The sequence below is a fragment of the Scylla paramamosain genome, unplaced genomic scaffold (assembly GCF_035594125.1).
Source record: "Scylla paramamosain isolate STU-SP2022 unplaced genomic scaffold, ASM3559412v1 Contig2, whole genome shotgun sequence".
Lineage (NCBI taxonomy): Eukaryota > Metazoa > Arthropoda > Malacostraca > Decapoda > Portunidae > Scylla > Scylla paramamosain.
The window spans coordinates 4,099,024-4,114,539 of record NW_026973667.1 but is presented as its reverse complement, the minus strand read 5'-3'; the positions used below and the strand labels follow the sequence as shown (position 1 = coordinate 4,114,539).

General features: G+C 43.4%; 1 protein-coding gene across 1 annotated transcript; it reads left to right on the top strand.

Annotated features, from left to right (window-relative positions):
* The first annotated feature begins 11,531 nt into the window (after window positions 1-11,531).
* LOC135096117 (zinc finger protein OZF-like) lies at window positions 11,532-13,967 on the top strand. The gene is made up of 3 exons (XM_063997380.1): window positions 11,532-11,716; window positions 11,820-11,931; window positions 12,855-13,967. The coding sequence occupies exons 1-3, from the start codon at window positions 11,654-11,656 to the stop codon at window positions 13,820-13,822; spliced, it is 1,143 nt and encodes a 380-aa protein (XP_063853450.1). The 5' UTR covers window positions 11,532-11,653; the 3' UTR covers window positions 13,823-13,967.
* Window positions 13,968-15,516: the final 1,549 nt, after the last annotated feature.

Genomic DNA, 15,516 nt, shown 5'->3' with positions numbered 1-15,516 from the left:
CCTCTCAAGGCTTCAACTGCAGTAAGCGTTTTGATACCAGATAGCGCCAGAATTTTTTATTCTCGCCGGAAAATAAATACTTTTTGGGGCAAGGTTTTACAAGCTTACAAAGGTGTATCGTTGCACAGTAATGCATCTGAATTTTAAGTCAATTAATTTCGTGATAACTGACAGCACATGACATTGTTTGAGCCTCTATTCATAATTTCAGATGATATTCTTAAAAGAGCCTATAAGTGTATCAAGGCAGGCAATCTGTAATTTTCTACTGACCTCAATGGAAGTATACTAATATATACTTGCATTTTCATGTACTAAACAACAGGCAAATCCATTTAATGTAAATAAAATATAATTTTGTATCAGAGACTTTATTTTTGCGGTACGATCACTATCCTCGGGTACTTGGGCAGCGAGCAAACCAAAACACAGACACTCGACTACCCTGCACAATGGATACATCACCGCCACAATCATGGACTACAGCGGAATTAGGAAAATTCCAGAAAGAACGAGCTATACCCTATTCTGGATATAGTAAAGCAAAGTAAAGGCCTTTGTATCGGCAGAACTGAGAGGCTATTGTTTACACTTTACACTCCTTTCTAACGGCGCGCGGCGCTTTCTTTAACTGAAGAATCATGATCAAGATAAGTACGTCGTACGTCCGCCAGCGGTGCTATTCTTTTTTTATTTCACTGATTACTTTCATATACAGGACGTGTCAGTGATATCTGATATTTTTCAACATTCCCAGATAAAATGCACAAGCCGAAGTCAACATCCTTTTATTTTTACTGTTCATACTTACTTAAAAAAAATTCATTACCTATTTTTAGTTTTATCTTATAATTCAATTAACAAAGCCTTATCATACACCAGTAAGTATGAATATTAAAATTAAGGGTTATGTTTTTAATTTTAGATACACTTGTGCAGCAATTCATGCAGTACTTTTCCTGCACATCGATTTCAAATTTAGCTAAGACACCCCTTTGCCCCAGGAAATCGGAGACAATTAAAAATGCTGGCGCTGATAGGTATCTACCAGCCTCACTGCGACGTCTCTAATTCGCAGTAGACACCTGCCGAAACGATAATTACTCCCAGTGAGGTCTAAAGCACTGTTCAGGGGGTGCTGTGAACTTATCATTAAACCCAGCTGTGACCTCACTGAACGTTTCCCTTTGTGTCTCACAACACAAGGGGGCAGTCACAGCCTGCCCTCTAAAGACAACTCTCTTGCTCCACACAAAACTACAAGCACCTAATAACACACACACCCTTCACTCAAAAATTTTAAAATCATGGCGACTCCTACACCAGCCTCGGAGTCCCCATTTGGGGAGGGGACCATAAATGTCCCCAGGTCGGACTACCTTTCCGTTGACGACCCTAAGTGTCTTGACACCCCCCTCAACTTTTTTTTCATTAACTTCTGCAACATTCGCGGTCTAAGATATAATTTTCAATCTGTAGAACACCACCTCTCCTCTTCTAAACCTCATCTTCTTTTCCTCACTGAAACTCAGGTGTCTGAGGTAACTGACAGTAGCCCCTTTTCTGTTCCCTCCTACTTTCTCTATCCTCATTTTCGATCCAAAGCTGGATGCTGCGTTTATGTGCGCAATGACTTAACCTGCTCCCATGCCCATGCTCTTGAATCTTCCGAGTTTTCCACCATCTGGCTACGACTACAGAGTCATTCTCATACTAAATTTATCTGTGCTGTATACCTCTCTCCTAACTCCTCTGACTATAAGAAATTCTTTGACTACTTAACTTCCAAAATGGAGCACATTCTGACCCTCTTCCCTTTTGCAGAGATCTCCATTCTTGGAGACTTCAATGTTCACCACCAGCTTTGGCTTTCCTCTCCCTTCACTGACCATCCTGGTGAACTAGCCTACAACTTTGCTATCCTCCATGACCTAGAGCAATTGGTGCAACACCCTACTCGTATTCCTGACCGTCTTGGAGATACGCCCAACATTCTTGACCTTTTCCTGACCTCTAATCCTTCTGCTTATGCTGTCACCCTTTCTTCTCCGTTGGGCTCCTCCGATCACAATCTCATATCTTTATCTTGTCCTATCACTCCAATCCCTCCTCAGGATCCCCCTAAGCGAAGGTGCCTCTGGCGTTTTGCCTCTGCTAGTTGTGGGGACCTGAGGAGGTATTTTGCTGATTTTCCTTGGAATGACTACTGCTTCCGTGTCAGAGACCCGTCTTTGTGTGCTGAGCGCATAACAGAGGTGATAGTGTCTGGCATGGAGGCGTACATTCCTCACTCTTTTTCTCGTCCTAAACCTTCTAAACCTTGATTTAACACAGCTTGTTCTCATGTTATACATGATAGAGAGGTGGCCCACAAAAGGTACTTAAGCCTTCCATCACCAGAATCTCATGCACTTTATATTTCTGCCCGGAACCATGCCAAGTCTGTTCTCCAACTAGCCAAAAACTCCTTCATTAACAGAAAATGTCAAAACCTTTCAAGATCTAACTCCTCTCGTGATTTCTGGCATCTAGCCAAAAATATCTCCAATAACTTTGCTTCTTCTTCTTTCCCTCCTCTACTTCAACCAGATGGCACCACTGCTATCACATCTATTTCTAAAGCTGAACTTTTTGCTCAAGCCTTTGCAAAAAACTCATCCTTGGATGATTCTGGGCTTGTTCCTCCCTCTCCTCCACCCTCTGACTACTTCATGCCACATATTAAAATTCTTCGCAATGATGTTTTCCATGCCCTCGCTGGCCTAAACCCTCGGAAGGCTTATGGACCTGATGGGGTCCCTCCTATTGTTCTTTGAAACTGTACCTCCGTGCTTGCACCTCGCCCAGTCAAACTCTTTCAGCTATGTCTGTCAACATCTACCTTTCCTTCTTGCTGGAAGTTTGCCTACATTCAACCTGTTCCTAAAAAGGGTGACCGCTCTAATCCCTCAAACTACCGTCCTATTGCTTTAATTTCCTGCTTATCTAAAGTTTTTTAATCTATCCTCAACAGGAAGATTCTTAAACATCTATCACTTCACAACCTTCTATCTGATCGCCAGTATGGGTTCCGTCAAGGCCGCTCTACTGGTGATCTTCTGGCTTTCCTTACTGAGTCTTGGTCATCCTCTTTTAGAGACTGGTGAAACTTTTGCTGTTGCCTTGGACATCTCAAAATCCTTTGATAGAGTCTGGCACAAAGCTTTGATTTCCAAACTAGCCTCCTACGGTTTCTATCCTTCTCTCTGTAACTTCATCTCAAGTTTCCTTTCTGACCGTTCTATTGCTGCTGTGGTAGACGGTCATTGTTCTTCTCCTAAATCTATTAACAGTGGTGTTCCTCAGGGTTCTGTCCTGTCACCCACTCTCTTCTTATTATTCATTAATGATCTTCTAAACCAAACTTCTTGTCCTATCCACTCCTACGCTGATGATACCACCCTGCACTTTTCCACGTCTTTTCATAGACGTCCAACCTTTCAGGAAAACCCTTCAATGAAAAAAAAAAAAAAAAAAAAATATATATATATATATATATATATATATATATATATATATATATATATATATATATATATATATATATATATATATATATATATATATATATATATATATATATATATATTGCAATTTCTTCCCAGTTGAAATCCTTCCATTGGTACAGCTGACACGTCATGCACATTGTCTACAGGGACTCCTTCACTGCCTCAATACTCCTTCCATTGGTACAGCTGGCACGCCATGCACATTGTCTCCAGGGACTCCTTCACTGCCTCAATACTCCTTCCATTGGTACAGCTGGCACGCCATGCACATTGTCTCCAGGGACTCCTTCACTGCCTCAATACTCCTTCCATTGGTACACCTGGCACGCCATGCACATTGTCTCCAGGGACTCCTTCACTGCCTCAATACTCCTTCCATTGCTACAGCTGGCACGCCATGCACATTGTCTCCAGGGACTCCTTCACTGCCTCAATACTCCTTCCACTGCTACAGCTGGCACGCCATGCACATTGTCTCCAGGGACTCCTTCACTGCTTCAGTCATCCTTCCACTGGAAAAGGGCACTAAACATTAATGAAAGAAGGCCCACTTAATGGTCCTTTTATTACTAACTTTATATTTTGTTTAGCCTCACCTTATTAATTACAAGAAGCATTCCATCATCACCCAAAAATACTGAGGCCAGGGCACACACACACACACACACACACACACACACACACACATCATTCCTGAATTAAGCATTGGATTGGTTAAGTTTTTCAATGATAGGATATGCCACCATAAGAAATATAACAGTTGACCCATTGCATCCTTGTATAGCATTCGTTATTTCAATACTACACATTTCTTTATCATCAAGGAATATTTTGGTGTTGTCCTCTGTATATACTTTAGCGATCAGGTCAATTAACTTTGGGTGTATCTTATATTTTAGCATTTCTCTGCTTATACCTGTCGAATGCCTTTGCAAAGTCTACTGATATTAATATAAGTGATCTCTTATATTCCTAACTCTTCTGTATACAGTAATTTAGTATAAATAAATTGTCTGCTGCTCTTCTGTTTTCCGTATATGTATTTTGTTCTTCCATTAATATATCGTTTTATTGTAGATGTCTGCATTTTATTTATTCATTTTTATTTATTATTATTATTTTTTTTATGATTCCTATTAATAATTCATCTGTGGTGTCTGTAAGGGCTATTGGACTCGCAGCTTTTATTGCTGGTTTTGCGTTTTTCTCCAATAATTTATTATTTCATGTTTTCCATGTATCCGGGATTATTGCTGCATCACTGACATCATTTAATGCTTGTACGAGAGTTGTTTTACATTTATCGTTGTGTGTCATAGCAATAAGGAGTTTCGTGTTAATTTCATTGGGTCCTGCTGCTTTTTCAGTCTTTGTCTTTTTTATCTGGTATTCTAACTCAATTTTACAATGTTCCATTGGTTTTATAGTGTTACAGCAGGGGTATGGGTGCGGGTGGCTGAACTGTTGCAGGTGGCAGCACTGGGAGTGGCGGGAAGAGAGAGACTGAAAGAAAGGAGACGCTTGGCCCGAGAGGAAGCCAGCGTGTGCCTGTCTGTTTGGAAGTGTTTCCCTGCCTGTTGAGTGTCTTGTTGAGTGCCTGTCGTGCCCTGGGAGACTTGTGGTGCCCCTGTGAACTTGTAAAGCAGTGTACTTGCGGAGGATTTGTCAATAAACCTAGGAAATAGTGCCCGTGTTTTCCCCTGTGCCCCGGCCTCGTGTGTGTGTGTGTGTGTGTGCCTTGTCCTGGCGTTCAGTGTGACTTATTTGAGGCCCCGCTGGTGTTGTTTCTCGACCCGTGCCCTTGTGGATAACACGCCCGCCCGGAGTGAAGGGTGGGCGCAACAATATCATCAGTGTTTATCGTGAATGCTGCATCCACGTGTTGTCTTGACTGATATGCTATTGTTCATTCATTATTATCTATATTAATTCATTTATTCTCATAATACTTCTTGAGTGTATTTACATATTCTTCTTTTATATTATTATTATTATTATTATTATTATGGTAACACTGCAGGGTTGGACCTCCTCTCTATTCATTAAAAACACATTGCAACGTGATAGAGTACTTACTATAGAACATGTCTGTGATGTTTTCAATGTGGGGAAGGCTTTTGTAAGGCCGTAGTAATTAAATTAATAGCGCGCTGCCTCCACAAACTAAGTCCATAATCATCCCAAGGATATAAGTTAGGTTAGGTTAGTAACCTTAGGGGGGGTTCCAAGGGGGGGCGCAGCCCCCCGGGTTAGGTTAGGTTAAGGTTAGGTTAGTAACCTAACCTAACCTTAACCTAACCTAACCGGAGGGGCTGCGCCCTGCCCTGGACCCCCCCTAAGGTTAATAACCTAACCTAACTTATATCCTTGAGATGATTGTGGACTTACTTTGTAGAGGCGGCGCGCTATTAATTTAATTACTACGGCCTTACAAAAGCCTTCCCCACATTGAAAACATCACAGACATGTTCTATAGTAAGTACTCTATCACGTTGCAATGTGTTTTTAATGAATAGAGAGGAGGTCCAACCCTGCAGTTTTACCATTATTATTATTATTCCATATTTCATGTATATTATTTCTTTCTTTGTTATAAATGTTCATCCAAAATTCTTTAATCTTCGTAGGACACTGATGTATTTTCTCTTGTACTCCTTTTTCGTCATATAGAATAATCTCTCTTTTCTTCTCTTTACTTTTACCGCTAAACTGGTTCATGTGCTGCCAGATTTCTGTTATTTTTTGTCTTTATTTTTTGTTATTTTTCTTTTTTCTCCATTTCTATTTTCTTCATTTTACTTTTTACGCTTTCTTTTTGCTTGTAGTGTAGTTCCTTCCATTTTCCTTTGAATCTCGTAGTTTCCGGTTGAATTCTTTTTTATTTGTTCTTATTTCTTCATTAAATCAAATTAGTTTTATTCTGCCATCTTCCTCATTTAGTGTTGCATTCTCTATTTTCTTTTTTATGGTCATTTTCATTGTTTTATCTGCTGTTTTTTTTTTTTTTTTTTTTTATTTGTAAGTCTGACATTGTGCATTGGTATTCAGCTTTTTTTCAAATTGTTTTATTCACTCTCCTTTGTAGTGCGTTCGTCTGTTTTCAAGTAATGTGTTTCTTTGTACTTTGACTCTCCTTGGGTTCCCTGCAATTTTCCATGATAACTAAAATTCACAGTTATTAGTGTATAATGTGATAGATCACACTCATCACCATTTACATCTATTCAGCACTAATACTGAAAGGTAACATTCCATCTTATTTACTGTTTCTCAGTCGTGGGAGCTTTGGTACATATTGCATTTTTTTCGGGGTCAGTGTTGGGAAATGTTAAGTTTGCCAGTGGTCAGCCAACACCTGAGCAAACACAAAGCCTTCCCGCGTCACGGGGCACCTAGCAGGGATCATGTTTCTGGGCTTTTATCTCCAGATTGGGATTTTTTTTTTTTTTTCATGTATTTAATAACAATCTGGGGATTTTGATCTTTTTAGGAGATATTCTTGGAAATTCTGGTCGCCTTTAGGGATCTACAGCTGTTATTACCTAACACCTAAAATGATTTGTTGGCGTTTAGTAAGTGGCAGTGCGCAGGCCACCACCAGCTACCTGAGTCAACAACATTGAAGTTTGAGGCAATCCTGTGCAGCGATCAGGATCAGCGGCTGCGCAAGACGGGAAAAGAGTGGATGGTGTTGTTGCTGGGACTGTGTAGAGAGGCGAATGAAAGGATGATTGAGGCGGTGAAAGAGTTTCTGGAGAGAATGTGGCGTGCCAGGTGTATGAACAATTAGGATAGAGGATGCTGTTCGTTTCTCTTTTTTTTTCCCTTTCTACAGGAGTTGCCGATCCAAAGGCCTGGCTCAGGAGTGATCCTGTGCCACCTGTACCATCAAGATCAAGATCAGAGAAGAGTTAGAAGTGGGCCAGAACAAAGTAGCAAGGATGGCACTGAGTGCACCGAGGTGCACAGCAGTTGAAGCCTTGAGAGGTGACATGGGATGGAGCACCTTCAGAGAAAGACTGACAAAAGCCACACTTAGGTACAAGATTAGGCTTGAGAGAATGGATGATGCAAGAATAGCAAGGAAGGTGTACCTGTGGAATGAAAGTGGAAGCAAATGGAGGAAGAGATGCATGAGAATGACAGACAGGAATGGATTGCAAGTTGTGTGGGCGATAAGAATGGCTGGTAGGAATCAAAATGAGCGTGAATGGGTGGTAACAAGAGGAGGAAGAGTGGGAGCCGAATGGGATGTGAGAAAATGGAAGAATGAGATAGACAAAGAAGTGAAATGTGTGGGACTGAATGAATGGAAGAATGAGATGGAAAGAAAGAAGACCCTGGAATGGTACAAGGAGAAAGAGGCCCCGAGGTATGAAAGGTGGTATGATGGAAGCCTGGGCGGTGATCTTCTCTTCCGAGCGAGGGCACAGTGTATGGATGTGAATGCAAGGAGTTACAGGTGGTCTGAGTCCCGCAGCAAAGTGTGCCAGATGTGTGACATGGGAGAGGATGAGACGGTGGAACATGTGGTGCTGGAGTGTGTGCAGTATGCCAGAGACAGGAATGAGATGATGCAAGTGATACTGACTGAGTTAGGGCATGATAGGAATGAAAGAGTGGAGAAGACAGGAAAGGAATGGATGGTGTTGTTGCTGGGACTGTGTAGAGAGGCCAATGAAAGGATGATTGAGGCGGTGAAAGAGTTTCTGGAGAGAATGTGGCGTGCCAGGTGTATGAACAATTAGGATAGAGGATGCTGTTCGTTTCTCTTTTTTTTTCCCCTTTCTACAGGAGTTGCCGATCCAAAGGCCTGGCTCAGGAGTGATCCTGTGCCACCTGTACCATCAAGATCAAGATCAAGATCAAGAGCTTGACCTCAGCTGAGAGGAGAGAGTGCTAGTTATGGGTGACATGAATGCACATGTGGGAATACTGGGGGAACAGGTGAACAGGAATGGTGAAATGCTTGGAGAGTTTGTTGATGAACTGGAGCTGGAAAATCTGAACGTTACTTTGGCAGAGGGGCGTGTGACTTGGAGTGCAAGAGAACAGGAATCAGCAATTGACTACATGTTGGTGAATGGAAGAATGCGTGAAATTGTGTCGCACATGTGGATAGATGAGGATGGTTTGGTTGATATTGTGTCCGATCACAACATGCTGGTTGTGGAGTGCTTGATGCAGGGTGGGAATGAAGTGAAAGTGGCAAGTAAGAAAAAGAAGTGGAGACTGAGAGATGTAGGGTGGGAGAACTTTCAGGTTGATCTGAGTGAGAGAAGCTGGGACGATGAAAGTGTGCATGACGTGGAGCATCTGAATGAGAAACTGGTTGAGGACGTGAGGGGTGCTGCTGAGAACCAGATAGGGTTTGTGAGAGTAGGTAGAAGAAAGAATGTATGTAAACCATGGTGGAATGATGAAATCAGAGCGGCTAGGAAGGAGCGAAAGAGAATGAGTAGACAGTGTAGATGGCTGAGGAAAAAGAGGCATGAAAGCGATGAGGCAGAGAATGAGTATCTGAATGCATGGGCAGCGTATGTGAAGCAGCAGCGGTTGACGAGACGAATGATAATGAATGCTAAAGTGAAGAGTGAAAGGAGCGTGATTCAATCTTTAAGGGAGAAAGGTATGGAAGGTGGCCGTGAATGGTACAAGTTCATGAGAGGTGAGAATATGTCAGGCAGTGTTGGTGTGGAGAGTCTAAAAGTGGAGGGTGTAGTTATAACAGAGAAGGATGGAATCAGGGAGGCAATCAAAGGGTTCTGGGAAGAAGTAGGTGGGGTAGGTGAGATGTTTAGTGTGAGAGAAGAATGTGTAACACTGGAAAGGAAGAATGCAGATGAACTGGATGAAAGAATCAGTAGGGATGAAGTGGAGAGGTGTGTGAGAAGGCAGAAGAATGGCAAGGCAGCAGGTCCAGATGATATACCCTATGAGTTCTACAAGAATGGTGGGGAGGTAGTGATAGACAGAATGACTGAGTTATTCAACCGAGTGTGGGATGAAGAGAGAGTGCCAAGAAAGTGGAATGAGAGCCGAGTGTGTCTGTTACATAAGGGAGGATTTAAGAGTAAGAATGAGCTGAAGAACTACAGGCCAATTGCATTAGTGAATACAGTAGGTAAAGTTTTCAGTGCAGTGTTGAATGAGAGACTGTGTAAATGGATTGAGAGAGCTGGAGTGCTGGGTGAAGAACAGAATGGTTTTCGTAGGGACAGGAGAGCTGAGGACAATATGTTTGTGGTGAATGAAATGATTGAGAAGAAAAAGAAGGATGGGGGTAAATTGTACCTAGGTTTTTTGGATATAGAGAAAGCTTATGATAGAGTGAACAGAGAAATGTTAGGTAGAGTCTTAGAAAAGATTGGATTGAGTGCAAAGATAGTTAACGTAGTGCAAAGTATGTATGTGGACACAAGAGCTAGATACAGGCTAGGAGACATAGAAACAGACTGGGTGAAGAGTGAGAGAGGAGTTAGGCAGGGCTGTATATTGTCACCAACCCTTTTTAGCCTGTATACAGAGGAGCTAGCAGCCAGGATGAGAAGAATGAATGTAGGGGTAAGTGTGGGGAATGATAAAGTATGTGTGCTCCTTTATGCAGATGATGTAGTTGTTATGAGTGAATCGGCAGATGAGCTTCAAAGTTTGTTGGATGTAGTGGATGGCTATGGTAAAGACTTTGGAGTAAGGTTTAGCAGTGAGAAAAGCAAAGTAATGATTGTGAATAGATCAGAGGATGAAAGTAATGTGGTATGGAGACTTGGAGAGAATGAGTTGAGACAGGTGCAAGAATACAAGTACTTAGGGATGTGGATGAGTCCTAGTGGGTGTGCAAAGGCAAAGAATGAAAAGATAAGTATGGTAAACCAGTGGGTAGGTCGATTGGGAAGCGCGGCAAGGATGAGAGCAAGTAAGTATGATGTGTTGAGAGAAGTGTGGAAGAGTGTGGCTGTGCCATGTATAATGTATGGTATGGATGTGATTGCATGGAATGAAAGTGAAATTGATAAGTTAGAAGTGGGCCAGAACAAAGTAGCAAGGATGGCACTGAGTGCACCGAGGTGCACAGCAGTTGAAGCCTTGAGAGGTGACATGGGATGGAGCACCTTCAGAGAAAGACTGACAAAAGCCACACTTAGGTACAAGATTAGGCTTGAGAGAATGGATGATGCAAGAATAGCAAGGAAGGTGTACCTGTGGAATGAAAGTGGAAGCAAATGGAGGAAGAGATGCATGAGAATGACAGACAGGAATGGATTGCAAGTTGTGTGGGCGATAAGAATGGCTGGGAGGAATCAAAATGAGCGTGAATGGGTGGTAACAAGAGGAGGAAGAGTGGGAGCCGAATGGGATGTGAGAAAATGGAAGAATGAGATAGACAAAGAAGTGAAATGTGTGGGACTGAATGAATGGAAGAATGAGATGGAAAGAAAGAAGACCCTGGAATGGTACAAGGAGAAAGAGGCCCCGAGGTATGAAAGGTGGTATGATGGAAGCCTGGGCGGTGATCTTCTCTTCCGAGCGAGGGCACAGTGTATGGATGTGAATGCAAGGAGTTACAGGTGGTCTGAGTCCCGCAGCAAAGTGTGCCAGATGTGTGACATGGGAGAGGATGAGACGGTGGAACATGTGGTGCTGGAGTGTGTGCAGTATGCCAGAGACAGGAATGAGATGATGCAAGTGATACTGACTGAGTTAGGGCATGATAGGAATGAAAGAGTGGAGAAGACAGGAAAGGAATGGATGGTGTTGTTGCTGGGACTGGGTAGAGAGGCCAATGAAAGGATGATTGAGGCGGTGAAAGAGTTTCTGGAGAGAATGTGGCGTGCCAGGTGTATGAACAATTAGGATAGAGGATGCTGTTCGTTTCTCTTTTTTTTTTTCCCTTTCTACAGGAGTTGCCGATCCAAAGGCCTGGCTCAGGAGTGATCCTGTGCCACCTGTACCATCAAGATCAAGATCAAGATCAAGGTCAGCCAGTTGTCAGTTTGTTTACATCCAAAGAAGAGGGAGATGGCAGACACACAGTGGTCTTCTAGGAAAGCCTCAGGAACACACTGGTGGTCGAGTGCCACAAAATAAGAAAGCAGAGCCAAGAAATGCGTGAAGGAAGGCAGGAGAGTGACCGAAGAGGCGACTCAGAGCGTGCAGTAACTCAGGAAGTAAGCCAGCCAGACTGTAGAGGCAGCACGTCTGCTTACCTAGTGCAGCTTGTTTCACTGTTTTCAAGTGGTTATTGAGGCACTGCTCTCCTCCACTCACCAGCACCAGCAGACCTCCTGCCTGGCTGCCACCACCGCGGCCAGCCCCCAGACGCCCCACCACGCCAGCAGGGGCCTCTCCGGCACGGGACAGTCTGATCGGCTGACCGTCACTGGTAAATATTTTAACTACCCACCACAACAGCGGACACACTATTTATTTGTTTGCTGTCATTATTTTTTTTTCCTTGTAGAGATTTTGGTCTTTTTAATTAATCTCAATCATTTTTGTTGCAATTTTGTTCTTATCCTTGCTCCTCGAACCCCCCGCAGACACTGATGGTTGGCAATGAAATGAACAACGGTCAACACAAAACGTGCCCAAATCAAGAATATTAAAAAAAAAAAAACATTAAAAAGAGTAGTAGTAGTAGTATTAGAATTATTGTTATTCTCATTATTATTATTATTACCGTCACAAAAACTATCAGTTTAAAGAGCAACCAATGAACTGAAAGTATGGAACTAGCTGAAATGAGAGAGAGAGAGAGAGAGAGAGAGAGAGAGAGAGAGAGAGAGTGAGAGTGTGTGAGTGTGTGTGTGTGTTGGGGCGGCTCGATCTGCTACCATTGACAAGGATGCACTCTGATCACTGGCAGGGGTGTTGCCGTGGTCTTCCACCACGACACTCTTAGGTGTTAACATACCTAACCTAACCTAATGGGGGCCACTGCCCCATAGGAGTGGCACTTAATTTGTGAGGGACAGTGGTCAGGGAGCCAGGAGGCTGGAGGGAGTGCAGGCCTGGCCTAATGTTGCAAGGAAGGGGCAGGAAGCAGGGTGTATGTTGCAGGCAGGGGCAGTGTGTAGCCTAGTGTTGCAAGGAAGGGGCAGGAAGCAGGGTGTGTGTTGCAGGCAATGGCAGTGTGTAGCCTAGTGTTGCAAGGAAGGGGCAGGAAGCAGGGTGTGTGTTGCAGGCAGGGGCAGTGTGTAGCCTAGTGTTGCAAGGAAGGGGCAGGAAGCAAGATGTGTTGCAGGCAGGGGCAGTGTGTTAAGCAGCCCTTGGCCCAGTGTGTGCTGACTGTCGCTGTTGTTCCAGGTGCCAGGCAGAGTCCAGGCTGCACGCCCTGCTCGTCGCCAACCAATCTTGTTGTGTCCATGGCGTGTGCTGGTGGGAGTGGTGCTGTGGTGGAGGCCGTGAGGCCGGGCAGCAGCATGAGTGGCCAGCAGCAGCAGCAGCAGCAGCAGCCAGCCTCAGGTGTGGAGAGGCGCAGGCATGGTGGCAAGAATCACCTGGAGGCAGGCAGCTCTGTCCACAGAGGAGAGAGCAAGTTTGAGTGCCAGCAGTGTGACAAAACTTTTGTATCCAGACAAGGCCTTGACTACCACACCCTGACACACAGTGGTGTTAGAAAATATGAGTGTGGCGAGTGTGGGAGGAAGTTTTCCCTCACCTCACACACTGTGATACACAGTGGTGCTAGAAATTATGAGTGTAATGAGTGTGGCAAGAAATTTATCAGTAAGTCTAACCTCACCAGACACAGCCTGACACACAGTGGTGTTAGAAACTATGAGTGTGATGAGTGTGGCAGGAAATTTACCAGAAAGTCTATCCTCACCAGACACACCCTGACACACAGTGGTGTTAGAAATTATGAGTGTGCTGAGTGTGGGAAGAAATTTACCAGAAAGTCTCACCTCACCACACACACCCTGATACACAGTGGTGTTAGAAATTATGAGTGTTATGAATGTGGGAGGAAATTTATTTCAAAATCTGACCTCACTGCACACATCCTGACACACAGTGGTATTAGAAATTATGAGTGTGACAAGTGTGGCAGGAAGTTTACCAGAAAGTCTCACCTCACTAGACACACCGTGACACACAATGGTGTTAGAAATTATGAGTGTGATGAGTGTGGCAAAAGATTTGGCACCACATACCATCTCAATCAACACGTCTTCAGACACACTGGCTTGAGGGAGTTCAAGTGTGATGTTTGTGGCAAGTGTTTCAAGACAAAGGGTGATATTGCCCACCACATGAGGATCCACTTCTGAGGTGGTGTGTTGTGTGTGGATGTGTGGGGCCACACCCATGCCTGTGGTGGTGGCGGTGGTGGTGGTGTGAGGGAGTAACAGCCCCAGCAGTTGTTTTGTTGGCAGTGCAGGTGTGACCTTCAATAAATGTGTGTGTATAACATAACGCCAAGTTCTTTTCCGTTTTGAGCGGTGGTGTGTGAGTTCCCTGTGTTTGGTGTTTGGTGCACAGTCGTGGTGGCCACAAGCACCGCCCCCAACACTTGCTTCACTGTATCTGAGCAGCCGCGTCCCTCACCACCCTGCCAGCCTGTCTTGCGTGCACTGGGTGTGCCTGAGCCGTCGTGCAGACGCTGGGGCACGGCCGTGGCAGTCTTCGGCAAGCACGGGCATCTGGCGTGGTGGTGTAAGAATACGCGTCGTGTCTTTTGTATCAGTTAGGAAGAGCAGGGGACCCAGCACAGAGCCCTGGGGCCCCCTGCCGTGCACCTTCACTCTGCTGGACGCTGCTGCATGTACTATTGTGCCTCTACATGCTGCACCTGCTGGCGGTGTTTCAGCGGTACAAGGACTGTGGCGAGGGTGACACAGGCAGAATTCTCAGGATACAAAAAGACATGTTATCAATGTCTGTCATATTTCTCTATTCATTCCTTTGTTCTCTTCTGTGCATACTAATGTTATCAATCTCATATTTCCTTATTCACTTGTTTCTTCTCTTCTCTCTATACAAGTGTTATCAGTCAATCGGCCTCAGTTCTTTATTTTACTTTACTGGCCAAGAACACATTACGTTGTACAGTCTTTGCGTTACAATGTTAACACTTACAGAAGAAGAAAAAAATAAACAAAATAAAATAAATACATTATATATATATATATATATATATATATATATATATATATATATATATATATATATATATATATATATATATATATATATTACAGTAGCCGGAGAAATTAAATGCATAAAAAAAAAATGAAAAAAAAAATTAGGAAAGAAGTAAACAAAAAAAACTAGCGAATTAATTTGACAGTATAAAAGCCCTGACACACACACACACACACACACACACACACACACACACACACACACACACACACACACACACACACACACACACACACACACACACACACACACACACACACACACACACACACACACACACACACACACACACAAAAGTTCAGCATTTTATTCACCCTGGCACACAGTAGCAGGTTGTCTCATTGGCACTGAACTAACAGGGATGCAAACTACAGTATTGCTCCCTTCTCAGTACAACAATTACTTAATACAAGTGGTGTACAACATTCTCTCTCTCTCTCTCTCTCTCTCTCTCTCTCTCTCTCTCTCTCTCTCTCTCTCTCTCTCTCTCTCTCTCTCTCTCTCTCTCTCTCAAAAATGTTATGTGGATTGTGAAACTTTTTTTTATTTCTTATTTATTTATTTTTTGGGTTTTTTGTACTGCTATCAGAGTCTATTCTAAAGTTACTCTCTCTCTCTCTCTATCTCTCTCTCTCTCTCTCTCTCTCTCTCTCTCTCTCTCTCTCTCTCTCTCTCTCTCTCTCTCTCTCTCTCTCTCTCTCTCTCAAAAATGTTATGTGGATTGTGAAACTTTTTTTTTATTTTATTTTTTTGGGGGTTCTTTGTACTGCTATCAGTCTATTCTAAAGTTACTCTCTCTCTCTCTCTCTCTCTCTCTCTC